Here is a 26363-nt window from a genome sequence, read left to right as displayed (position 1 = left end):
ATTAATACACCTACCCTTTAACCCTTACCTTACCTTAAATTAATACACCTGCCCTTTAACCCTTACCTTAAATTAATACACCTGCCCTTTAACCCTTACCTTACCTTAAATTAATACACCTACCCTTTAACCCTTACCTTAACTTAAATTAATACACCTACCCTTTAACCCTTACCTTACCTTAAATTAATACACCTACCCTTTAACCCTTACCTTACCTTAAATTAATACACCTACCCTTTAACCCTTACCTTAACTTAAATTAATACACCTACCCTTTAACCCTTACCTTACCTTAAATTAATACACCTGCCCTTTAACCCTTACCTTTACTTAAATTAATACACCTACCCTTTAACCCTTGCCTTAACCATTTGGAATGAGTGCCTAAACATAACTCTTAACTTAGAAACTTGATGTTTGGAGAACGTGGCTGAGCCTCTAATTCTCGAATGATGACTGTGAGCGGCATGACAGTAAAAAAAAAAATCTGCTGTAAAACATATTTAAAAAACGTTTCTATATGACGTTATATACGTTTCTATATGAGCTGATATTTTTTTTTAAATACTCCTGGAAAAACTCCTGGAATAGGCTGGCAAAACATCACTATTGATTAAGTGATTGATTGATTGATGAATTGATTGATTGATGAATTGATTGATTGATGAATTGATTGATTGATGAATTGATTGATTCATTGATTCATTCATTAATTGATTGATTGATTGATTCATTAATTGATTGAATAATTGATTGATTGATTGATTCATTGATTGCAGTGAATCATTTTGGATTTAAAAAGGCCTATGTAGTCTAGCCACCTGAAGTGTGAAAATTTAAATCCACATTTGATCGTGTTCACATTATCTCAGAACACAAATAAATGGGGTCTATTTTAGGTTATGATATGATATAGCTTCGGCTATAAAAACATGACGTCAAGCAGCCCATTGCGGCGAATTCACTTTAAATACACACTTTCTCCCCCCAGTAGCAATTAGCTTTTACCACGTGCAGTGATTTGTATGTGCCTTTATGATAATAATGACGCCTGGTTTTGTCGTATTGTTGTACGGTAGACGTACTCTACTGTTATGTTCGTATGAGAGGGTTCATCATTTTGTAGTGATACTTGATGAAGGCAAAGCTGTTAGCAACTCTGTGCTTTTGTCTTGAAGCTAAAATGTAAACATGTAGCCCCCCCCCCTACAGACAACAAAAACAATGCATGTGTACATGTGTTTGTCTACACACCTTCTTCTTTTTTTCCTACTGTGTTATTGACTTGTTTATTGTTTACTCCATGTGTAACTCTGTGTTGTTGTCTGTTCACACTGCTATGTTTTATCTTGGCCAGGTCGCAGTTGCAAATGAGAACTTGTTCTCAACTAGCCTACCTGGTTAAATAAAGGTGTTCTCAACTAGCCTACCTGGTTAAATAAAGGTGTTCTCAACTAGCCTACCTGGTTAAATAAAGGTGTTCTCAACTAGCCTACCTGGTTAAATAAAGGTGTTCTCAACTAGCCTACCTGGTTAAATAAAGGTGTTCTCAACTAGCCTACCTGGTTAAATAAAGGTGTTCTCAACTAGCCTACCTGGTTAAATAAAGGTGTTCTCAACTAGCCTACCTGGTTAAATAAAGGTGTTCTCAACTAGCCTACCTGGTTAAATAAAGGTGTTCTCAACTAGCCTACCTGGTTAAATAAAGGTGTTCTCAACTGGCCTACCTGGTGAAATAAAGGTGTTCTCAACTAGCCTACCTGGTTAAATAAAGGTGTTCTCAACTAGCCTACCTGGTTAAATAAAGGTGTTCTCAACTAGCCTACCTGGTTAAATAAAGGTGTTCTCAACTGGCCTACCTGGTGAAATAAAGGTGTTCTCAACTAGCCTACCTGGTTAAATAAACGTGTTCTCAACTAGCCTACCTGGTGAAATAAAGGTGTTCTCAACTAGCCTACCTGGTTAAATAAAGGTGTTCTCAACTAGCCTACCTGGTTAAATAAAGGTGAAATAAAATTTAAATTGAAATAAAACATGCATACTCGTGAATTGTTGTATTTTTCAAGAGTGTAATATAGTTTGGTTGTATTATTCACTATTGTCATTATGGTTTAGAAGACACGTGTGCTTGTCGTTGTTGAATAGTTTGTGCTTACTGGCTAGTGGCTACTGTGATATTTACGGTAAATTTGGGCTGCGGGACCAAGTGTGTCGCGTTGCCAGCCACAACCAAAGGTATGGCAAGGACGTCGTGTCAATTGAAAATCTGATCTTTTGCCAGTAATTGGTCTTTTGACCAATCAGATTTGCATATAATTGGCCAAAACATCAGAATTCGGCTGCCTGTGTAAACACTGCCTGATAGTCATACCTTCTTTTGCTGTGTACTATGTTTCCTGTGTCAACACTGCCTCATAGTCACACCTTGGGGCGTTAGGTAGCCTAGTGGTAAGAGCGTTGGACTAGTAACCTAAAGGTTGCAAGATCCCCCGAGCTGACAAGGTAAAAATCTGCCGTTCTGCCCCTGAACAGGGCAGTTAACCCACTGTTCCCAGGCCGTCATTGAAAATAAGAATTTGTTCTTAACTGACTTGCCTCGTTAAATAAAGGGGGATTGTCATACCTTCTTTTGCTGTGTACTCCGTTTCTATGATCCTGGCCAGGCCAAAGTCTGCTATCTTGCAGTGGAGAGTCTCATTGACCAGAATGTTGGCGGCTCGCAGGTCTCTGTGGATATAGTTTTTCTTCTCAATGTAGGCCATGCCTTCAGCTATCTAGTACACGAGAGAGAGAGACGAGAGAGAGAGTTAGACGAGAGAGAGAGAGAGAGAGAGAGAGAGAGAGAGAGAGAGAGAGAGAGAGAGAGAGAGAGAGAGAGAGAGAGAGAGAGAGAGAGAGAGAGAGAGAGAGAGAGAGAGAGACGAGAGAGAAAGAGAGAGAGAGAGAGAGAGAGAGAGAGAGAGAGAGAGAGAGAGAGAGAGAGAGAGAGAGACGAGAGACGAGAGACGAGAGACGAGAGAGAGAGAGAGAGAGAGAGAGAGAGAGAGAGAGAGAGAGAAAGAGAGAGAGAGAGAGAGAGAGAGAGAGAGAGAGAGAGAGAGAGAGAGAGAGAGAGAGAGAGAGAGAGAGAGAGAGAGAGAGAGAGAGACGAGAGACAGAGACAGAGACAGACAGATGATTTAGACATTTCTAGATAGTCATTTTTATTTTATTTTAGATCAGATCATTCTGGACCCAAACGATTGATTTAAAAAACACAGACCCTCATACAGGCCTGCTACTCATCACCGGATGTCAGACCATTTCAATACTCTTACTTATCTGTTTCCTATGCAGTCACAACACTCCTTCACTCTATTCTAGTCAAACCTTGGTGCATCTCAAAGGATACCCTCTACCTTATATAGTTCCTACATTTTGACCAGGGTCAAAAGTAGTGCACCACATTGTAAAAAGGATGCCATTAGGAACGCACCCACTGACACAGTAAAGTGGGTTAGACAGGATATGCCCTCTCAAAGGAAGTGACACGTGTGGTCTCAGAGGGGCGAATGCCATGGTGGCTGGAAAAGAAGAAGAAGAAAACGACCTCACTTGACTTCCTGTCCGGATGTTAATGATGAAGAAGGGCGGGGCTGGAAAACCCAGCAGTACACAATCAGCTCTTCTTAGCCCGCCGCAGAAACCACATAAACCACCTAATTTTACACACTAGCTAGCTAGAACTGACACTTTCCACGTGTTTGTGCAGAAAAAGAAAAGAAACTGCTATAAATAGTTGACTTCTCTGAAATGTTTGTTTTGTTTCCTGAACTGGTGTTTGATTCAGTAGCTGCCTCATCAAATGGCACCCTATTATCTAATCCACTTCACATAGGCCTTCGGTCAAAAGCAGTACACTATATCGAAATAGGATGCCATTTTAGGACGCACATTGACTAGTGCTTACCCGTAATGTTGCTAGGAATATTCAGAGAAAGTCTAGCGCTTCGCTAAGCGATTTGAAGTTTACTGCATTGTTGGTTAAGGGCTCGTAAGCATTTCACTGTAAGGTCGTATTCGGCGCATGTGAAAAATACAATTTTATTTGATTTAAAGATCAAATATAGGGGTATAACATTTGGCATATGATACTGGTCAAATATTTTAAATATTTTAAATTTTAATCCCAGCCCCCGTCCCCGCAGGAGGCCTTTTGCCTTCTGGTAGGCCGTCATTGTAAATAAGAATTTGTTCTTATGACTTCTGACTTGCCTATTTAAATAAAGGTTCAAAAAACTGCCAAACGTAATACAGAGTCATACACAATCTACCGGATCACGTTTCTATTTCCTGTTGGGCAGTGTTACATATTTGTTTTGTACATTTGACTCCGCCAAGTTGTTTTTAGAGGAATGACTTGTAAAGATGTCCCACCTGGGCTGACATGTCTATCAGTTTGGTGAGCTTCAACTTCTTGCCCTCGTCTGTTTTCAGGAAGTCCAACAGACTTCCTGTAGATAAGGAAAGAAGACGAAGCTGTTAGAACTGTTGCACTTTAAATCATAAGTACAGAAACATCAAGGTACTTACCAACATGCAGAAACCCATTGTTACCACACACTGTACATTTATAGAGAAATACCAGGTAATTCAAAGACCATTATAGAAAGTGTCATCCATGTTCTTAATAGTATTTCCTGCAATGACTAAAGCACATAGCAGTGTCCTTCCCATTGAGATCTTATCATTTACTAGAGTGGCTGATGTCACAGACCTGCATAGCTCTAGAATGAGCTGATAATGGCAGCCATCTTGGTCAGGAATAAATTGCAATAGGTCATCATCAATAAAACGTCACAATAAGCTGCGTTCCGTTTGTCTTCTAGGGTGCAAGGAGACATCCAGCTCCATTAAAAACCTTGACACGACGTTTTCAAGGGGATTGCAAATAAATGATTACCATTATCTAGTTGTAATGTCCATCACCTCTTGAAGAGCATAGTCAGACATACAAATGATTATTCCATGCGAAACAATTGCACACATTTAGCTCTGTGGTCAGAGTTATACACCATGTAACTGCATGCTTTTCCTGATCAATTATCAATCATGTAATTTCAGATACGGGACTGTAGCCTCTCTCTCTCACTCACCATGCTCACACACACAGACTATCTCTCTCACTACCATGCTCACACACACAGACTATCTCTCTCTCTCTCTCTCTCTCTCTCTCTCTCTCTCTCTCTCTCTCTCTCTCTCTCTCTCTCTCTCTCTCTCTCTCTCTCTCTCTCTCTCTCTCTCTCTGTCTCTCTCTCTCTCTCTCTCTCTCTCTCTCTCTCTCTCTCTCTCTCTCTCTCTCTCTCTCTCTCTCTCTCTCTCTGTCTCTCTCTCTGTCTCTCCCTCTCTCTCTCTCTCTCTCTCCCTCTCTCTCTCTCTCTCTCTCTCTCTCCCCTCTCTCTCTCTCTCTCTCTCCCTCTCTCTCTCCTCTCTCTCTCTCTCTCTCTCTCTCTCTCTCTCTCTCTCTCTCTCTCTCTCCCTCTCTCTCTCTCTCCATGGTCACACACACAGACAATCTCTCTCACCATTGATCATGAACTCCGTGACGATGTAGATGGGTTCCATGGTGACGACGGCGTGGAGGCGGACCAGTCTGTCGTGTTGCAGCTGCTTCATCAGGTTGGCCTCCTGGAGGAAGGCCTCAGGCTCCATGGTCCCCTCCTTCAGGGTTTTCACCGCCACCTTCTGATTGCCCTTATAGTAACCTGGCCATACGAGAAGAACCCAGAAGTCATAAGACTTATGTAACAGACTGACACACACGCACACACACGCACACACACACACACATTGCTTCAGCATATCTCGTACCCATCCAGACTTCTCCAAACTGTCCTGCTCCCAACTTCCTGATCATTTTCAGCGTGTCTCTGGGGATCTCCCACTCGTCCTGGGCCCACGGCTGAACGGGGGCCTTCGGCTTGCAGGGGGCGTTCAGACGCTGACACAACCCATCACACGTACCTATGACACAACAACAGACCCCAGAGAGAATTATAGCCTGTCAGCCATGCCTGTGACACAGAAAATAGACCTCAGAGAGAAACACATGCTGTTCCCTATTTATACATTTTCATTGTTATTGATTGCGGTATAGCACCCAGACAAAAAGGCATCTGATGATGTATAACACAGGTGATTGGGTGAACCATGCTCGCTAGTTTAGTAACCTTTCCAGAGGCATGAAGATTTGATTTGATTTTATTTTAAAATGCACCTGAGCTCAATTTCGAGTCTGAAAACTTAAGTAAATAATGTATTTCCATTTTAGATTTTTGACCCTTTTTCATGATATCCAATTGGTAGTTACATTCTCATCGCTGCAAGTCTTGTACGGACTCAGGAGAGGCAAAGATCAAGAGCCACGGGTCCTCCGAAACACAACTCTGCCAAGCCGCACTGCTTCTCGACACGCTACCCACTTAACCCAGGAAGCCAGCCGCACCAATGCGTGCCACTTCATGGGTATCCCAGTCGCAGCCAGCTGCAACACACCCAGGATCAAACCCGGGGCTGTAGTGATGCCTCACTGCGATGCAGTGCCTTAAACCGCTGCGCCACTTAGGATTAGCCTGTTTTTAATTTTTTATTCATGTGCTAACATTTCAGTTTTGTCATTATGGAGTATTGTGATGTCGTTGTGGAGTATTGTGATGTCGTTATGGAGTATTGTGATGTCGTTATGGAGTATTGTGATGTCGTTGTGGAGTATTGTGATGTCGTTGTGGAGTATTGTGATGTCGTTGTGGAGTATTGTGATGTCGTTGTGGAGTATTGTGATGTCGTTATGAGGTATTGTGATGTCGTTATGAGGTATTGTGATGTCGTTATGAGGTATTGTGATGTCGTTATGGAGTATTGTGATGTCGTTATGGGGTATTGTGATGTCGTTATGGAGTATTGTGATGTCATTATGGGGTATTGTGATGTCGTTATGGAGTGTTGTGTACAGATTGATGAGGATAAAAATGTATTGCTCCATTCTTGTGTATTTTATTCCTCTTATGCTACAAATACATATATTCTACACCGTTGGAAAGGGCTCATAAGCAACCATTTCATTGTAGTCTACAACCGTTGTATGATTTCATGAGAGAGAACTTATCTGACTTACGAATGTGTCTGGGGGGGGGCTGGTCATTTGGTCATAAGGCCACCACAATAGAGGAGAGAACACTGCTCACCTCGACAGGAAATGAAATTAAGCAGAGAACCTCCTTAAAGCTTCCAATCAAGAAGACGTTACTTCACTATATATGAAGAGTTGACGTACTTCCTGCCAGCTGATAGTAAGATCCTCATCCTCTCATACGGGTAACGTATAGGTGTAGGTTGGCCTCTTTGGTCTATTTTACATGTAAGGAAGTCAAGTTGTGTTATGTTTTGTTGAAGCTGTGATAAGGTAAGAGATTGTTCATTAAGCAGCACGTTGCGCAATCACAAGTGAACCACGAGGACCACCACCGCCGCCAACGTGGCGGGCTGAAATCTACACTCGGGCTGTAAAAACATGGGGTGTAGTTAGCTGGTTTACTTTGAAATGCTACGCGATGATTGGATTCCAGTCTACGGCTTTTACTCCTTGACCTTTTTACTCCTTGACCTTTTCTAAAAAAGGTGTTCTTTACCCCCAGGACACTTCAACAGTAGACTATCCAGGGGATATAAAGAGTATTGTGATGTCATTATGGAGTATTGTGATGTCGTTATGGGGTATTGTGATGTCGTTATGGGGTATTGTGATGTCGTTATGGGGTATTGTGATGTCGTTGTGGGGTATTGTGATGTCGTTATGGGGTATTGTGATGTCGTTGTGGAGTATTGTGATGTCGTTATGGGGTATTGTGATGTCGTTATGATTGTGATGTATGGGGTATTGTGATGTCGTTGTGGAGTATTGTGATGTCGTTATGGGGTATTGTGATGTCGTTATGGGGTATTGTGATGTATTGTGTATTGTGATGTCGTTATGGAGTATTGTGATGTCATTATGTGGTATTGTGATGTCGTTATGGAGTATTGTGATGTCATTATGGGGTATTGTGATGTCGTTATGGAGTATTGTTATGGTCATATGAACTTTAACCTCAAATATATAACCTTTATGTTTGTGGTCGTTATGGGGTATTGTGATGTCGTTGTGGGGTATTGTGATGTCGTTATGGGGTATTGTGATGTCGTTGTGGGGTATTGTGATGTCGTTATGGTGTATTGTGATGTCGTTATGGGGTATTGTGATGTCGTTATGGGGTATTGTGATGTCGTTATGGGGTATTGTGATGTCGTTATGGGGTATTGTGATGTCGTTGTGGAGTATTGTGATGTCGTTATGGAGTATTGTGATGTCATTATGTGGTATTGTGATGTCGTTATGGAGTATTGTGATGTCATTATGGGGTATTGTGATGTCGTTATGGAGTATTGTTATGGTCATATGAACTTTAACCTCAAATATATAACCTTGATGTTCGTGGTCATTTTTAACTCACGGGTATAGTACTTGACCAGCTCCTGCAGGGAGGAGAAGGAGGTGGACGGAGAGATGTAGAACCCTCCGTTGTCCATGGAACGGATCTTATAGTGCTTCACCACATCCCCATGCTCCAGCCCTACGTCTCTGATGGACAGGGAGAGAGCACCTTTTGGGGCGACATGTCAATGAGACATACAGTGTTAGTGTGTTAGATATTACTGAGCGGGTCGAAACTAGAAGCACAAGCATTTCCCTACACTCGCATTAACATCTGCTAAACCATGTGTATGTGACCAATACAATTTGATTAGCTTAGCTTACAGCTTTATGAGGCTTTTTTTTTCAGTCCTTGATATCGGCTTGTATCAGTTTGTTTAATGTATATGTCAGTTCTGTTAATGCCAATTATACGGTTATACGTACAAGATGGATGATTTGACCATTCCAAGTCTTTCTGTATTATATTTTTGGAGCTATTTTGAGTTTTTTTTTAAATGTTCTGTTGTTCTGAAAATGTTGTATTTTAAAAAAAGCAGAGAGGATGATTCTGACCTTTGGTGGTCTCACTCTCCCGAACTAGAAATGACCCGGCTTTATTCCCCGGAGCCAGGAGCAGACGCTCTGTCTCTCTACGACTCAGGTCCTTGAAAAACCATCTACAATGCATGGAAGAACAGGGAAGTGTCGCCAAATAACGTGTTACATACCTAGCATACTGATACAGGAAGCATACTGATACAGGAAGCATACTGATACAGGAAGCATACAGATACAGGAAGCATACTGATACAGGAAGCATACTGATACAGGAAGCATACTGATACAGGAAGCATACTGATACAGGAAGCATACTGATACAGGAAGCATACAGATACAGGAAGCATACTGATACAGGAAGCATATTGATACAGGAAGCATACTGATACAGGAAGCATACTGATACAGGAAGCATACTGATACAGGAAGCATATTGATACAGGAAGCATACTGATACAGGAAGCATACTGATACAGGAAGCATACTGATACAGTAAGCATAAGCATATTGATACAGGAAGCATACTGATACAGGAAGCATACTGATACAGGAAGCATACTGATACAGGAAGCATATTGATACAGGAAGCATATTGATACAGGAAGCATACTGATACAGGAAGCATACTGATACAGGAAGCATACTGATACAGGAAGCATACTGATACAGGAAGCAGCTGATACAGGAAGCATATTGATACAGGAAGCATACTGATACAGGAAGCATACTGATACAGGAAGCATATTGATGCAGGAAGCATACAGGAAGCATACTGATACAGGAAGCATACATGATACAGGAAGCATACTGATACAGGAAGCAGGATACAGGAAGCATATTGATACAGGAAGCATACAGATACAGGAAGCATATTGATACAGGAAGCATACAGATACAGGAAGCATACTGATACAGGAAGCATACTGATACAGGAAGCATACTGATACAGGAAGCATACAGATACAGGAAGCATACTGATACAGGAAGCATACTGATACAGGAAGCATACAGATACAGGAAGCATACTGATACAGGAAGCATATTGATACAGGAAGCATATTGATACAGGAAGCATACTGATACAGGAAGCATACTGATACAGGAAGCATACGGATACAGGAAGCATACTGATACAGGAAAGGAAAGTGTTTTTAATTTCCTGTCAACACAACTCAGTACATTTATAATGATCTATGGTGAAGTATGTATTGTAAACGTATGCTCGAAGTTTTAAATTATCAAAAAGAAAATGGCTGATTCACTTACTTTTCTATTTCTAGGGTGTCTACTCTGGCCACGTACGTACACGGGATGCACCCCTCCTCTCCCGTCACCAGTGACTTAGCAAACCACCAGTCCCCATTCCTTCAAAGAACAACAACAGAGCATGTTTTGTCTATTTCGTTACGCGTCAAAATGAGCCACGTAACGCTGCCTCCAAAGGATACTGCTATCCTGTATTATCACCCTGAGGATATGACATCAGACTATTATCACCCTGAGGATATGACATCAGACTATTATCACCCTGAGGATATGACATCAGACTATTATCACCCTGAGGATATGACATCAGACTATTATCACCCTGAGGATATGACATCAGACTATTATCACCCTGAGGATATGACATCAGACTATTATCACCCTGAGGATATGACATGAGACTATTATCACCCTGAGGATATGATATCAGACTATTATCACCCTGAGGATATGACATCAGACTATTATCACCCTGAGGATATGACATCAGACTATTGTCTGAGAACCCAACGTCGGCGTGACACCTCCCTAATGTAATAATGTAGTGACCGTTTTGTTGTAAATCAGCTCTGTACTCACTCCTGGAGGATCTGAAGCCTCTCTCCCTTTCTGAACGGTAGGTCCTGGTCCGTGGTTGGTTTGAAGTCGTGCAGAGCAATGACAACGTCTTCGTCTGGAAGGGAATATGTGTTATTAAGGTGAAGTTTGCTTCATATCAAGAAATAAGGGTTTCGTATCAACAAATCTCTGACAATAGTTGACCATACAAAAACGAAACAAACCACCTCGTCACACCCTGACCTAACCAAAATAATAAAGAAAACAATTGACAATTGATGTTCTGAAACAGGTTGACAAATGATGTTCTGAAACAGGTTGACAAATGATGTTCTGAAACAGGTTGACAATTGATGTTCTGAAACAGGTTGACAAATGATGTTCTGAAACAGGTTGACAAATGATGTTCTGAAACAGGTTGACAAATGATGTTCTGAAACAGGTTGACAAATGATGTTCTGAAACAGGTTGACAAATGATGTTCTGAAACAGGTTGACAATTGATGTTCTGAAACAGGTTGACAAACTATGTTCTGAAACAGGTTGACAAATGATGTTCTGAAACAGGTTGAAAAATTGTAACTTACCAATACCGGAGGCCTGTTCCGTATTGTGTGCCTGAGTGGAGAAAATATATTTGTGAGAATGATAAGATGTCATAAGGTGATTATTCATAAAGACACCAAATAAATCTAGAAAAATCAGTAACCCTATTAATCCCTGATTCACATCTATGATGTCATAAAGGGGCAAAGCGTCAAATGAACGTCCTGTTTGGAGAAAGGGTGGAATGGAGTGTCCACTTCCATTACTCCTATTGTCAAATCAGATCAAATGTCACGTGCTCTGAATATGGTGAAATGCTTACTTTACAAGCCCTTTTAACCAACGATGAAAAATATTTACTAAATAAGCTAAAACAAAATCAAACAACAATATTGAGGCTAAATACAAGGGGTACTGGTAACAATTCAATGTGCGGTAGGTGGGGGTAAAGGTTAGTGGAGGTCATTTGTGCATGTACCGTAGGTAGGGGTAAAGTGACTATGCATAGATAATAAACAGCGAGTAGCAGCAGTGTTAAAACAAGGCCCTTAACCCACAATGCAGTTTTAAGAAAATTCCCCCCCAAAAAGTAAGAGATAAGAACAACAAATAATTAAAGAGCAGCAGTAAATAACAATAGTGGGGCGAAATACAGGGGGTACCGGTACAGAGTCAATGTGGAGGCTATATACAGGGTATTACGGTACAGAGTCAATGTGGAGGCTATATACAGGGTATTACGGTACAGAGTCAATGTGGAGGCTATATACAGGGGGTACCAGTACAGAGTCAATGTGGAGGCTATATACAGGGGGTACCGGTACAGAGTCAATGTGGAGGCTATATACAGGGTATTACGGTACAGAGTCAATGTGGAGGCTATATACAGGGTATTACGGTACAGAGTCAATGTGGAGGCTATATACAGGGTATTACGGTACAGAGTCAATGTGGAGGCTATATACAGGGTGTTACGGTACAGAGTCAATGTGGAGGCTATATACAGGGGGGGTACCGGTACAGAGTCAATGTGGAGGCTATATACAGGGGGTACCAGTACAGAGTCAATGTGGAGGCTATATACAGGGGGTACCGGTACAGAGTCAATGTGGAGGCTATATACAGGGGGTACCGGTACAGAGTCAATGTGGAGGCTATATACAGGGGGTACCGGTACAGAGTCAATATTGAGGCTAAATACAAGGGGTACTGGTAACAATTCAATGTGCGGTAGGTGGGGGTAAAGGTTAGTGGAGGTCATTTGTGCATGTACCGTAGGTGGGGGTAAAGTGACTATGCATAGATAATAAACAGCGAGTAGCAGCAGTGTTAAAACAAGGCCCTTAACCCACAATGCAGTTTTAAGAAAATTCCCCCCCAAAAAGTAAGAGATAAGAACAACAAATAATTAAAGAGCAGCAGTAAATAACAATAGTGGGGCGAAATACAGGGGGTACCGGTACAGAGTCAATGTGGAGGCTATATACAGGGTATTACGGTACAGAGTCAATGTGGAGGCTATATACAGGGTATTACGGTACAGAGTCAATGTGGAGGCTATATACAGGGGGTACCAGTACAGAGTCAATGTGGAGGCTATATACAGGGGGTACCGGTACAGAGTCAATGTGGAGGCTATATACAGGGTATTACGGTACAGAGTCAATGTGGAGGCTATATACAGGGTATTACGGTACAGAGTCAATGTGGAGGCTATATACAGGGTATTACGGTACAGAGTCAATGTGGAGGCTATATACAGGGTGTTACGGTACAGAGTCAATGTGGAGGCTATATACAGGGGGTACCGGTACAGAGTCAATGTGGAGGCTATATACAGGGGGTACTGGTACAGAGTCAATGTGGAGGCTATATACAGGGGGTACCGGTACAGAGTCAATGTGGAGGCTATATACAGGGGGTACCGGTACAGAGTCAATGTGGAGGCTATATACAGGGGGTACCGGTACAGAGTCAATGTGGAGGCTATATACAGGGGGTACCAGTACAGAGTCAATATTGAGGCTAAATACAAGGGGTACTGGTAACAATTCAATGTGCGGTAGGTGGGGGTAAAGGTTAGTGGAGGTCATTTGTGCATGTACCGTAGGTGGGGGTAAAGGTTAGTGGAGGTCATTTGTGCATGTACCGTAGGTGGGGTAAAGTGACTATGCATAGATAATAAACAGCGAGTAGCAGCAGTGTTAAAACAAGGCCCTTAACCCACAATGCAGTTTTAAGAAAATTCCCCCAAAAAGTAAGAGATAAGAACAACAAATAATTAAAGAGCAGCAGTAAATAACAATAGTGGGGCTAAATACAGGGGTACCAGTACAGAGTCAATGTGGAGGCTATATACAGGGTGTTACGGTACAGAGTCAATGTGGAGGCTATATACAGGGGGTACCAGTACAGAGTCAATGTGGAGGCTATATACAGGGGGTACCGGTACAGAGTCAATGTGGAGGCTATATACAGGGTATTACAGTACAGAGTCAATGTGGAGGCTATATACAGGGTATTACGGTACAGAGTCAATGTGGAGGCTATATACAGGGTATTACGGTACAGAGTCAATGTGGAGGCTATATACAGGGGGTACTGGTACAGAGTCAATGTGGAGGCTATATACAGGGGGTACCGGTACAGAGTCAATGTGGAGGCTATATACAGGGGGTACCGGTACAGAGTCAATGTGGAGGCTATATACAGGGGGTACCGGTACAGAGTCAATGTGGAGGCTATATACAGGGGGTACCAGTACAGAGTCAATATTGAGGCTAAATACAAGGGTACTGTAACAATTCAATGTGCGGTAGGTGGGGGTAAAGGTTAGTGGAGGTCATTTGTGCATGTACCGTAGGTGGGGGTAAAGGTTAGTGGAGGTCATTTGTGCATGTACCGTAGGTGGGGGTAAAGTGACTATGCATAGATAATAAACAGCGAGTAGCAGCAGTGTTAAAACAAGGCCCTTAACCCACAATGCAGTTTTAAGAAAATTCCCCCCCAAAAAGTAAGAGATAAGAACAACAAATAATTAAAGAGCAGCAGTAAATAACAATAGTGGGGCGAAATACAGGGGGTACCGGTACAGAGTCAATGTGGAGGCTATATACAGGGGGTACCGGTACAGAGTCAATGTGGAGGCTATATACAGGGGGTACCGGTACAGAGTCAATGTGGAGGCTATATACAGGGTATTACGGTACAGAGTCAATGTGGAGGCTATATACAGGGTATTACGGTACAGAGTCAATGTGGAGGCTATATACAGGGGGTACCGGTACAGAGTCAATGTGGAGGCTATATACAGGGTATTACGGTACAGAGTCAATGTGGAGGCTATATACAGGGGGTACCAGTACAGAGTCAATGTGGAGGCTATATACAGGGGGTACCGGTACAGAGTCAATGTGGAGGCTATATACAGGGTATTACGGTACAGAGTCAATGTGGAGGCTATATACAGGGTATTACGGTACAGAGTCAATGTGGAGGCTATATACAGGGTATTACGGTACAGAGTCAATGTGGAGGCTATATACAGGGTGTTACGGTACAGAGTCAATGTGGAGGCTATATACAGGGGGTACCGGTACAGAGTCAATGTGGAGGCTATATACAGGGGGTACTGGTACAGAGTCAATGTGGAGGCTATATACAGGGGGTACCGGTACAGAGTCAATGTGGAGGCTATATACAGGGGTACCGGTACAGAGTCAATGTGGAGGCTATATACAGGGGGTACCGGTACAGAGTCAATGTGGAGGCTATATACAGGGGGTACCAGTACAGAGTCAATGTGGAGGCTATATACAGGGTATTACGGTACAGAGTCAATGTGGAGGCTATATACAGGGTATTACGGTACAGAGTCAATGTGGAGGCTATATACAGGGTATTACGGTACAGAGTCAATGTGGAGGCTATATACAGGGTGTTACGGTACAGAGTCAATGTGGAGGCTATATACAGGGTATTACGGTACAGAGTCAATGTGGAGGCTATATACAGGGGGTACCAGTACAGAGTCAATGTGGAGGCTATATACAGGGGGTACCGGTACAGAGTCAATGTGGAGGCTATATACAGGGTATTACGGTACAGAGTCAATGTGGAGGCTATATACAGGGTATTACGGTACAGAGTCAATGTGGAGGCTATATACAGGGTATTACGGTACAGAGTCAATGTGGAGGCTATATACAGGGTGTTACGGTACAGAGTCAATGTGGAGGCTATATACAGGGGGTACCGGTACAGAGTCAATGTGGAGGCTATATACAGGGGTACCAGTACAGAGTCAATGTGGAGGCTATATACAGGGGTACCGGTACAGAGTCAATGTGGAGGCTATATACAGGGGGTACCGGTACAGAGTCAATGTGGAGGCTATATACAGGGGGTACCGGTACAGAGTCAATATTGAGGCTAAATACAAGGGGTACTGGTAACAATTCAATGTGCGGTAGGTGGGGGTAAAGGTTAGTGGAGGTCATTTGTGCATGTACCGTAGGTGGGGGTAAAGTGACTATGCATAGATAATAAACAGCGAGTAGCAGCAGTGTTAAAACAAGGCCCTTAACCCACAATGCAGTTTTAAGAAAATTCCCCCCCAAAAAGTAAGAGATAAGAACAACAAATAATTAAAGAGCAGCAGTAAATAACAATAGTGGGGCTAAATACAGGGGTACCGGTACAGAGTCAATGTGGAGGCTATATACAGGGTATTACGGTACAGAGTCAATGTGGAGGCTATATACAGGGTATTACGGTACAGAGTCAATGTGGAGGCTATATACAGGGTATTACGGTACAGAGTCAATGTGGAGGCTATATACAGGGGTACCAGTACAGAGTCAATGTGGAGGCTATATACAGGGGGTACCGGTACAGAGTCAATGTGGAGGCTATATACAGGGTATTACGGTACAGAGTCAATGTGGAGGCTATATACAGGGTATTACGGTACAGAGTCAATGTGGAGGCTATATACAGGGTATTACGGTACAGAGTCAATGTGGAGGCTATATACAGGGTGTTACGGTACAGAGTCAATGTGGAGGCTATATACAGGGGTACGGTACAGAGTCAATGTGGAGGCTATATACAGGGGGTACTGGTACAGAGTCAATGTGGAGGCTATATACAGGGGGTACCGGTACAGAGTCAATGTGGAGGCTATATACAGGGGGTACCGGTACAGAGTCAATGTGGAGGCTATATACAGGGGTACCGGTACAGAGTCAATGTGGAGGCTATATACAGGGGGTACCAGTACAGAGTCAATATTGAGGCTAAATACAAGGGGTACTGGTAACAATTCAATGTGCGGTAGGTGGGGGTAAAGGTTAGTGGAGGTCATTTGTGCATGTACCGTAGGTGGGGGTAAAGGTTAGTGGAGGTCATTTGTGCATGTACCGTAGGTGGGGGTAAAGTGACTATGCATAGATAATAAACAGCGAGTAGCAGCAGTGTTAAAACAAGGCCCTTAACCCACAATGCAGTTTTAAGAAAATTCCCCCCCAAAAAGTAAGAGATAAGAACAACAAATAATTAAAGAGCAGCAGTAAATAACAATAGTGGGGCGAAATACAGGGGGTACCGGTACAGAGTCAATGTGGAGGCTATATACAGGGTGTTACGGTACAGAGTCAATGTGGAGGCTATATACAGGGGGTACCAGTACAGAGTCAATGTGGAGGCTATATACAGGGGGTACCGGTACAGAGTCAATGTGGAGGCTATATACAGGGTATTACGGTACAGAGTCAATGTGGAGGCTATATACAGGGTATTACGGTACAGAGTCAATGTGGAGGCTATATACAGGGTATTACGGTACAGAGTCAATGTGGAGGCTATATACAGGGTGTTACGGTACAGAGTCAATGTGGAGGCTATATACAGGGGGTACCGGTACAGAGTCAATGTGGAGGCTATATACAGGGGGTACTGGTACAGAGTCAATGTGGAGGCTATATACAGGGGGTACCGGTACAGAGTCAATGTGGAGGCTATATACAGGGGGGGTACCGGTACAGAGTCAATGTGGAGGCTATATACAGGGGGTACCGGTACAGAGTCAATGTGGAGGCTATATACAGGGGGTACCAGTACAGAGTCAATATTGAGGCTAAATACAAGGGGTACTGGTAACAATTCAATGTGTGCGGTAGGTGGGGTAAAGGTTAGTGGAGGTCATTTGTGCAACCGTAGGTTAAAGGTTAGTGGAGGTCATTTGTGCATGTACCGTAGGGGGTAAAGTGACTATGCATAGATAATAAACAGCAGTAGCAGCAGTGTTAAAACAAGGCCCTTAACCCACAATGCAGTTTTAAGAAAATTCCCCCCAAAAAGTAAGAGATAAGAACAACAAATAATTAAAGAGCAGCAGTAAATAACAATAGTGGGGCGAAATACAGGGGGTACCGGTACAGAGTCAGAGGCTATATACAGAGTCAGAGTCAATGTGGAGGCTATATACAGGGTGTTACGGTACAGAGTCAATGTGGAGGCTATATACAGGGTATTACGGTACAGAGTCAATGTGGAGGCTATATACAGGGGGTACCGGTACAGAGTCAATGTGGAGGCTATATACAGGGTGTTACGGTACAGAGTCAATGTGGAGGCTATATATACCAGTACAGAGTCAATGTGGAGGCTATATACAGGGGGTACAGAGTCAATGTGGAGGCTATATACAGGGTATTACGGTACAGAGTCAATGTGGAGGCTATATACAGGGTATTACGGTACAGAGTCAATGTGGAGGCTATATACAGGGTATTACGGTACAGAGTCAATGTGGAGGCTATATACAGGGTGTTACGGTACAGAGTCATGTGGAGGCTATATACAGGGGGTACCGGTACAGAGTCAATGTGGAGGCTATATACAGGGGGGTACTGGTACAGAGTCAATGTGGAGGCTATATACAGAGTCAATGTGGAGGCTATTACAGGGGGGTACAGAGTCAATGTGGAGGCTATATACAGGGGGTACCGGTACAGAGTCAATGTGGAGGCTATATACAGGGGTACCAGTACAGAGTCAATGTGGAGGCTATATACAGGGTATTACGGTACAGAGTCAATGTGGAGGCTATATACAGGGTATTACGGTACAGAGTCAATGTGGAGGCTATATACAGGGTATTACGGTACAGAGTCAATGTGGAGGCTATATACAGGGTGTTACGGTACAGAGTCAATGTGGAGGCTATACAGGGGTACCGGTACAGAGTCAATGTGGAGGCTATATACAGGGGGTACCGGTACAGAGTCAATGTGGAGGCTATATACAGGGGTACCGGTACAGAGTCAATGTGGAGGCTATATACAGGGGATACCGGTACAGAGTCAATGTGGAGGCTATATACAGGGTATTACGGTACAGAGTCAATGTGGAGGCTATATACAGGGTATTACGGTACAGAGTCAATGTGGAGGCTATATACAGGGTATTACGGTACAGAGTCAATGTGGAGGCTATATACAGGGTGTTACGGTACAGAGTCAATGTGGAGGCTATATACAGGGGGTACCGGTACAGAGTCAATGTGGAGGCTATATACAGGGGGTACCGGTACAGAGTCAATGTGGAGGCTATATACAGGGGGTACCGGTACAGAGTCAATGTGGAGGCTATATACAGGGGATACCGGTACAGAGTCAATGTGGAGGCTATGTACAGGGGGTACCGGTACAGAGTCAATGTGGAGGCTATATACAGGGGGTACCGGTACAGAATCAATGTGGAGGCTATATACAGGGTGTTACGGTACTGAGTCAATGTGGAGGCTATATACAGGGGGTACCGGTACAGAGTCAATGTGGAGGCTATATACAGGGGGTACCGGTACAGAGTCAATGTGGAGACTATATACAGGGGGTACCAATACAGAATCAATGTGGAGACTATATACAGGGGGGTACCAGTACAGAATCAATGTGGAGGCTATATACAGGGTATTACGGTACAGAGTCAATGTGGAGGCTATATACAGGGGGGTACCGGTACAGAGTCAATGTGGAGGCTATATACAGGGGGTACCAGTACAGAATCAATGTGGAGGTGTTGGGTGTATATAGGTACTCACAGTGTGGTTGGTGGAGTTGGTGGTTTGAGAGCCTTTCCCTGGGTGGTGGATGTCATCTTTCTGACGTTTCTGACCACTGCAGCTGGAACCCATCCTTTATAATGGTCTGATCCACACCAGTGTCTCTAGGGTCATGCCCTGGGCTGAAAATTAACACATCAATTAATTGATCGATCGATCAATCCATCAATCGATCAAATCAATCAATCAAATCAAATCAATTCATGTAACTTTCCTTAGAGGAGTGAAATTTGATTTGTGAAAAGTGGAAACATTATTAAAAAAAATAAAATAAAACAGAGTCCATAAAAAATAATGTATCTAATACCCTCTGGGATTCAGTAAACTGAAATATTAAATTCACAGTCTGTCAGTTTGTGGATAGAACACCGAAAGCTAACATTATGTATCAGAACAGTTGCCAGTTCATCTTTAGGAACTGTTTACTGCCTGTAGCGGTCTGTATACACCTATGTCAAAGAAAGCTGTAGAAGGATCTGAGATGTAGGCTTCCGTCTGAGGTGGCACCCTATTCCCTAGTGCACTACTGTCAGTATGGGCCCTGGACAAAACTAGCGCACTATTTCGGGCATAGGGTGCCATGTGTGACACGAAGCGGTTTACACTCTACAAGGTGTTCAAAAGCGTTTCCACAGGGATGCTGGCCCCATGTCGACTCCGACACCTCCCACAGCTGTGTCCAGTTGGCTGGATGCGTTTCCACAGGGATGCTGGCCCCATGTTGACTCTACAAGGTGTTCAAAAGCGTTTCCACAGGGATGCTGGCCCCATGTCGACTCCGACAACCTCCCACAGCTGTGTCCAGTTGGCTGGATGCGTTTCCACAGGGATGCTGGCCCCATGTCGACTCCGACACCTCCCACAGCTGTGTCAAGTTGGCTGGATGCGTTTCCACAGGGATGCTGGCCCCATGTCAACTCCGACACCTCCCACAGCTGTGTCAAGTTGGCTGGATGCGTTTCCACAGGGATGCTGGCCCCATGTCGACTCCGACACCTCCCACAGCTGTGTCCAGTTGGCTGGATGCGTTTCCACAGGGATGCTGGCCCCATGTCGACTCCGACACCTCCCACAGCTGTGTCAAGTTGGCTGGATGCGTTTCCACAGGAATGCTGGCCCCATGTCGACTCCGACAACCTCCCACAGCTGTGTCCAGTTGGCTGGATGCGTTTCCACAGGGATGCTGGCCCCATGTCAACTCCGACACCTCCCACAGCTGTGTCAAGTTGGCTGGATGCGTTTCCACAGGGATGCTGTCCCCATGTCAACTCCGACACTCCCACAGTTGTGTCCAGTTGGCTGGATGCGTTTCCACAGGGATGCTGGCCCCATGTCGACTCCGACACCTCCCACAGCTGTGTCAAGTTGGCTGGATGCGTTTCCACAGGAATGCTGGCCCCATGTCGACTCCGACAACCTCCCACAGCTGTGTCCAGTTGGCTGGATGCGTTTCCACAGGGATGCTGGCCCCATGTCGACTCCGACACCTCCCACAGCTGTGTCCAGTTGGCTGGATGCGTTTCCACAGGGATGCTGGCCCCATGTCAACTCCGACACCTCCCACAGCTGTGTCCAGTTGGCTGGATGCGTTTCCACAGGGATGCTGGCCCCATGTCAACTCCGACAACCTCCCACAGCTGTGTCCAGTTGGCTGGATGCGTTTCCACAGGGATGCTGGCCCCATGTCGACTCCGACACCTCCCACAGTTGTGTCCAGTTGGCTGGATGCGTTTCCACAGGGATGCTGGCCCCATGTCGACTCCGACACCTCCCACAGCTGTGTCCAGTTGGCTGGATGCGTTTCCACAGGGATGCTGGCCCCAAGTCGGCTCCAACGCTTCCCACAGCTGTGTCAAGTTGGCTGGATGCGTTTCCACAGGGATGCTGGCCCCAAGTCGGCTCCAACGCTTCCCACAGCTGTGTCCAGTTGGCTGGATGCGTTTCCACAGGGATGCTGGCCCCAAGTCGACTCCAACGCTTCCCACAGCTGTGTCCAGTTGGCTGGATGTCCTTTGGGTGGTGGACCAATTATTGATACACACGCAGGAAACTGTTGAGCGTTCTTGTGTTGCAGTTCTTGACACACTCAAACCGGTACGCCTTGCACCAACTGCCATTACCCCCCTTGTTCAAAGACGCTTACATATTTTTTACCTTGTCCGTTCACCCTCTGAATGGCACACGTACGCAATCCATGTCTCAGTTGTCTCAAGGCATAAACATCCTTATTTAACCTGTCTCCTCCCGTAGATTTAACAGGTGACATCAATAAGGAATCATAGCTTTCACCTGGATTCACCTGGTCAGTCTGTCATAATGTTTTGTGCAATCAGTGTATGATGCTTTAAAATATATAACATGATATCAGATCAAAAAAAGGTAAGCAAATATAATTTTTACAAACAACACTAAAACACCATTTCAGATAGCTACAATATGAATTATTATACTTTATTCTTAAATACCTTGGAACTTGGTCTTCACTTGTGTCATCAAAAGCATTCCAGTTTGAAGTGTCTGCTATTTCCTTATTCAACTCTCTCTCTCTCTGTCTCTCTCTCTCTGTCTCTCTCTCTCTCTCTCTCTCTCTCTCTCTCTCTCTCTCTCTCTCTCTCTCTCTCTGTCTCTCTCTCTCTCTCTCTCTCTCTCTCTCTCTCGCTCTCTCATAAGTCAAACCTTCAGAAGACACAAACACACTGTTGAGCGCCCTGTGTCTATCCTTAGGGACAACATCAGTTGAACTAGATTAGACATCAGTTGTTGTGTTTACTTATACTGATGGTCCACTCCCTTTCCTGCATTGGAATGGCCACATTGTGTGTGTGTGTGTGTGTGTGTGTGTGTGTGTGTGTGTGTGTGTGTGTGTGTGTGTGTGTGTGTGTGTGTGTGTGTGTGTGTGTGTGTGTGTGTGTGTGTGTGTGTGTGTGTGTGTGTGTGTGTGTGTGTGTGTGTGTGTGTGTGTGTGTGTGCTTGCGTGCTTGCGGGCGTCTCTGTGCATTGACGGTTTGCAGTGGTCATAATTGACTCGTTGACTACAATAACAATTACATTAGACTACTGATTTCTGTGTCTGATTTCTGTTATTAGGTGTTTGTGTGGAGGTGGGGATATAAATGCTAGTTTCTGTACTTCAACAGGATCTGCTATAGGATGTTGTTTACTAGCCAACAGTAATGCATTTCCTGATTGGGCTATTAAACTGTTCAAATCTGGTACTAGGGTATCTGGTACTAATCTGGTACCAGTAATCTGGTACTAATCTGGTACTAGGGACAGCTAGGGTCCTGTCTCAGACTGGTACTGTTGCTAGGGTCCTGTCTCAGACTGGTACTGTTGCTAGGGTCCTGTCTTAGACTGGTACTGTAAATAGGGTCCTGTCTCAGACTGGTACTGTAAATAGGGTCCTGTCTCAGACTAGTACTGTAAATTAGGGTCCTGTCTCAGACTAGTACTGTAAATAGGGTCCTGTCTCAGACTAGTACTGTAAATAGGGTCCTGTCTCAGACTGGTACTGTAAATAGGGTCCTGTCTCAGACTAGTACTGTAAATTAGGGTCCTGTCTCAGACTAGTACTGTAAATAGGGTCCTGTCTCAGACTAGTACTGTAAATAGGATCCTGTCTCAGACTGGTACTGTAAATAGGGTCCTGTCTCAGACTAGTACTGTAAATAGGGTCCTGTCTCAGACTAGTACTGTAAATAGGATCCTGTCTGAGACTAGTACTGTAAATAGGGTCCTGTCTCAGACTAGTACTGTAAATAGGATACTGTCTGAAACTTTTTGGGGGTAAAATTTATTGTAACTGCACATTATTTGATGGTTGTGTGTGTTCGTGTGTTCGTGTGTGTGTGTGTGTGTGTGTGTGTGTGTGTGTGTGTGTGTGTGTGTGTGTGTGTGTGTGTGTGTTCGTTTGGGTGTGTGTGTGTGTGTGTGTGTGTGTGTGTGTGTGTGTGTGTGTGTGTGTGTGTGTGTGTGTGTGTGTGTGTGTGTTTGTTTGGGTGTGTGTGTGTGTGTGTGTTCGTGTTCGTGTTCGTGTTGTGTGTGTGTGTGTGTGTGTGTGTGTGTGTGTGTGCGTGCGTGCGTGCGTGCGTGCATGCGTGCGTGCGTGTGTGTGTATATATATTTGTGTATTTTCCCTGACGTCAGTCTCAGTTCCTGTGGTTTGGGGTCTCAGCTACTGTGAGTGTCAGTTTTGTCTAAGCACAGCTTTCACATACAGCTAACTGACAAAATAATGCCAACCCCAATATACAGTCTTAATATGCACCTTGGCATAGATTCTACATCTGTCTTAATATGCACCTTGGCATAGATTCTACATCTGTCTTAATATGCACCTTGGCATAGATTCTACATCTGTCTTAATATGCACCTTGGCCCTGATTCTACATCTGTCTTAATATGCACCTTGGCCTTGATTCTACATCTGTCTTAATATGCACCTTGGCATAGTTTCTACATCTGTCTTAATATGCACCTTGGCATAGATTCTACATCTGTCTTAATATGCACCTTGGCCCTGATTCTACATCTGTCTTAATATGCACCTTGGCCCTGATTCTACATCTGTCTTAATATGCACCTTGGCATAGATTCTACATCTGTCTTAATATGCACCTTGGCATAGATTATACATCTGTCTTAATATGCACCCTGGCCCTGATTCTACATCTGTATTAATATGCACCTTGGCATAGATTCTACATCTGTCTTAATATGCACCCTGGCACTGATTCTATATCTGTCTTAATATGCACCTTGGCCCTGATTCTACATCTGTCTTAATATGCACCTTGGCATAGATTCTACATCTGTCTTAATATGCACCTTGGCATAGATTCTACATCTGTCTTAATATGCACCCGTCTTAATATGCACCCGGGCCCTGATTCTACATCTGTCTTAATATGCACCTTGGCATAGATTCTACATCTGTGTTAATATGCACCCTGGCCCTGATTCTATATCTGTCTTAATATGCACCTTGGCCCTGATTCTTCATCTGTCTTAATATGCACCCTGGCCCTGATTCTACATCTGTCTTAATATGCACCTTGGCATAGATTCTACATCTGTCTTAATATGCACCTTGGCATAGATTCTACATCTGTCTTAATATGCACCTTGGCCCTGATTCTACATCTGTCTTAATATGCACCTTGGCCCTGATTCTACATCTGTCTTAATATGCACCTTGGCATAGATTCTACATCTGTCTTAATATGCACCCTGGCCCTGATTCTACATCTGTCTTAATATGCACCTTGGCATAGATTATACATCTGTCTTAATATGCACCTTGGCATAGATTCTACATCTGTCTTAATATGCACCCTGGCCCTGATTCTACATCTGTCTTAATATGCACCTTGGCATAGATTCTACATCTGTCTTAATATGCACCCTGGCCCTGACTCTATATCTGTCTTAATATGCACCTTGGCATAGATTCTACATCTGTCTTAATATGCACCTTGGCATAGATTCTACATCTGTCTTAATATGCACCTTGGCCTTGATTCTACATCTGTCTTAATATGCACCTTGGCCCTGATTCTACATCTGTCTTAATATGCACCTTGGCATAGATTCTACATCTGTCTTAATATGCACCCTGGCCCTGATTCTACATCTGTCTTAATATGCACCTTGGTATAGATTCTACATCTGTCTTAATATGCACCTTTAATTGATTCTACAACTGTCTTAATATGCACCTTGGCATAGATTCTACATCTGTCTTAATATGCACCTTGGCCCTGATTCTACATCTGTCTTAATATGCACCCTGGCCCTGATTCTACATCTGTCTTAATATGCACCTTGGCATAGATTGTACATCTGTCTTAATATGCACCCTGGCCCTGACTCTATATCTGTCTTAATATGCACCTTGGCATAGTTTCTACATCTGTCTTAATATGCACCTTGGCATAGATTCTACATCTGTCTTAATTGTGCTTGACCAAATTGATTTCTCAAATATGCTGCACCTTGGCCCTGATTCTACATCTACATGTACTACATGTCAGCATGCTTATAGAGAAGGGCACTCAACATGTACTGCGCTGACACAAATGACTGATGATTGGTTGAAAGAAATTGATAATAAGAAGATTGTGGGACTGTTACATTTCAGTGCAGCCTTTGATATTATTGACCATAACCTGTTGTTGAAAAAACTTAAGCGCTATGGCTTTTCAACCTCTGCCATATCGTGGATACAGAGCTATCTATCTAATAGAACTCAAAGGGTTTTCTTTAATGGAAGCTTCTCTAATGTCAAACATGTCAAATGTGGTGTACCGCAGGGCAGTTCTCTAGGCCCTCTACTCTTTTCTATTTTTACCAATGGTCTGCCACTGGCATTAAACAAAGCATGTGTGTCCATGTACACTGATGATTCAACCATATGCCTGTCAGCAACCACAGCTAATGAAGTCACTGAAACCCTTAAAGAGTTGCAGTCTGTTTTGGAATGGGTGGCCAGTAATAAACTGGTCCTGAACATCTCTAAAACTAAGAGCATTGTATTTGGTACAAATAATTCCTAAAGTGTTAGACCTCAGCTGAATCCGGTAATGAATGGTGTGGCTGTTGAACAAGTTGAGGAGACTAAATTATTTGACGTTACCTTAGATTGTAAACTGTCATGGTCAAAACATATAGATTCAATGGTTGTAAAGATGGGGAGAGGTCTGTCCGTAATAAAAGATGCTCTGCTTTTTTGACACCACACTCCAAAAAGCAAGTCCTGCAGGCTCTAGTTTAGTCTAATCTTGATTATTGTCCAGTCGTGTGGTCCAGTGCTGC

At 43.6% G+C, this 26363-nt stretch overlaps 1 protein-coding gene across 1 annotated transcript; it reads right to left on the bottom strand.

Annotated features, from left to right (window-relative positions):
* Window positions 1-2108: 2108 nt before the first annotated feature.
* blk (BLK proto-oncogene, Src family tyrosine kinase) lies at window positions 2109-22262 on the bottom strand. The gene is made up of 11 exons (XM_065026138.1): window positions 22016-22262; window positions 19530-19672; window positions 11467-11497; window positions 10901-10994; window positions 10322-10420; window positions 9071-9174; window positions 8535-8684; window positions 5857-6009; window positions 5571-5750; window positions 4420-4496; window positions 2109-2777 (listed from the first exon to the last, which is right to left on the bottom strand). Exons 2-11 carry the CDS (start codon window positions 19620-19622, stop codon window positions 2586-2588), a joined length of 1173 nt encoding a protein of 390 aa, XP_064882210.1. The 5' UTR covers window positions 19623-19672; window positions 22016-22262; the 3' UTR covers window positions 2109-2585.
* Between the last annotated feature and the right edge of the window lie 4101 nt (window positions 22263-26363).

This window comes from Oncorhynchus nerka, linkage group LG13 (assembly GCF_034236695.1).
Source record: "Oncorhynchus nerka isolate Pitt River linkage group LG13, Oner_Uvic_2.0, whole genome shotgun sequence".
NCBI lineage: Eukaryota > Metazoa > Chordata > Actinopteri > Salmoniformes > Salmonidae > Oncorhynchus > Oncorhynchus nerka.
The sequence above is the reverse complement of the archived record's forward strand: the minus strand, read 5'-3'. Positions and strand labels throughout refer to the sequence as shown.

Bases quoted from the DNA above. Each gene is read 5' to 3' on its own strand.
- blk (XM_065026138.1), bottom strand. From the start codon at position 19,622: ATGGGTTCCAGCTGCAGTGGTCAGAAACGTCAGAAAGATGACATCCAC. The intron at 10,421-10,900 runs GTGAGTACAGAG...TGTTCTTTGAAG, and splicing joins AGGCTTCAGATCCTCCAGGA to GAATGGGGACTGGTGGTTTG. The intron at 2,778-4,419 runs GTGGGACATCTT...CTCGTGTACTAG, and splicing joins TGATAGACATGTCAGCCCAG to ATAGCTGAAGGCATGGCCTA.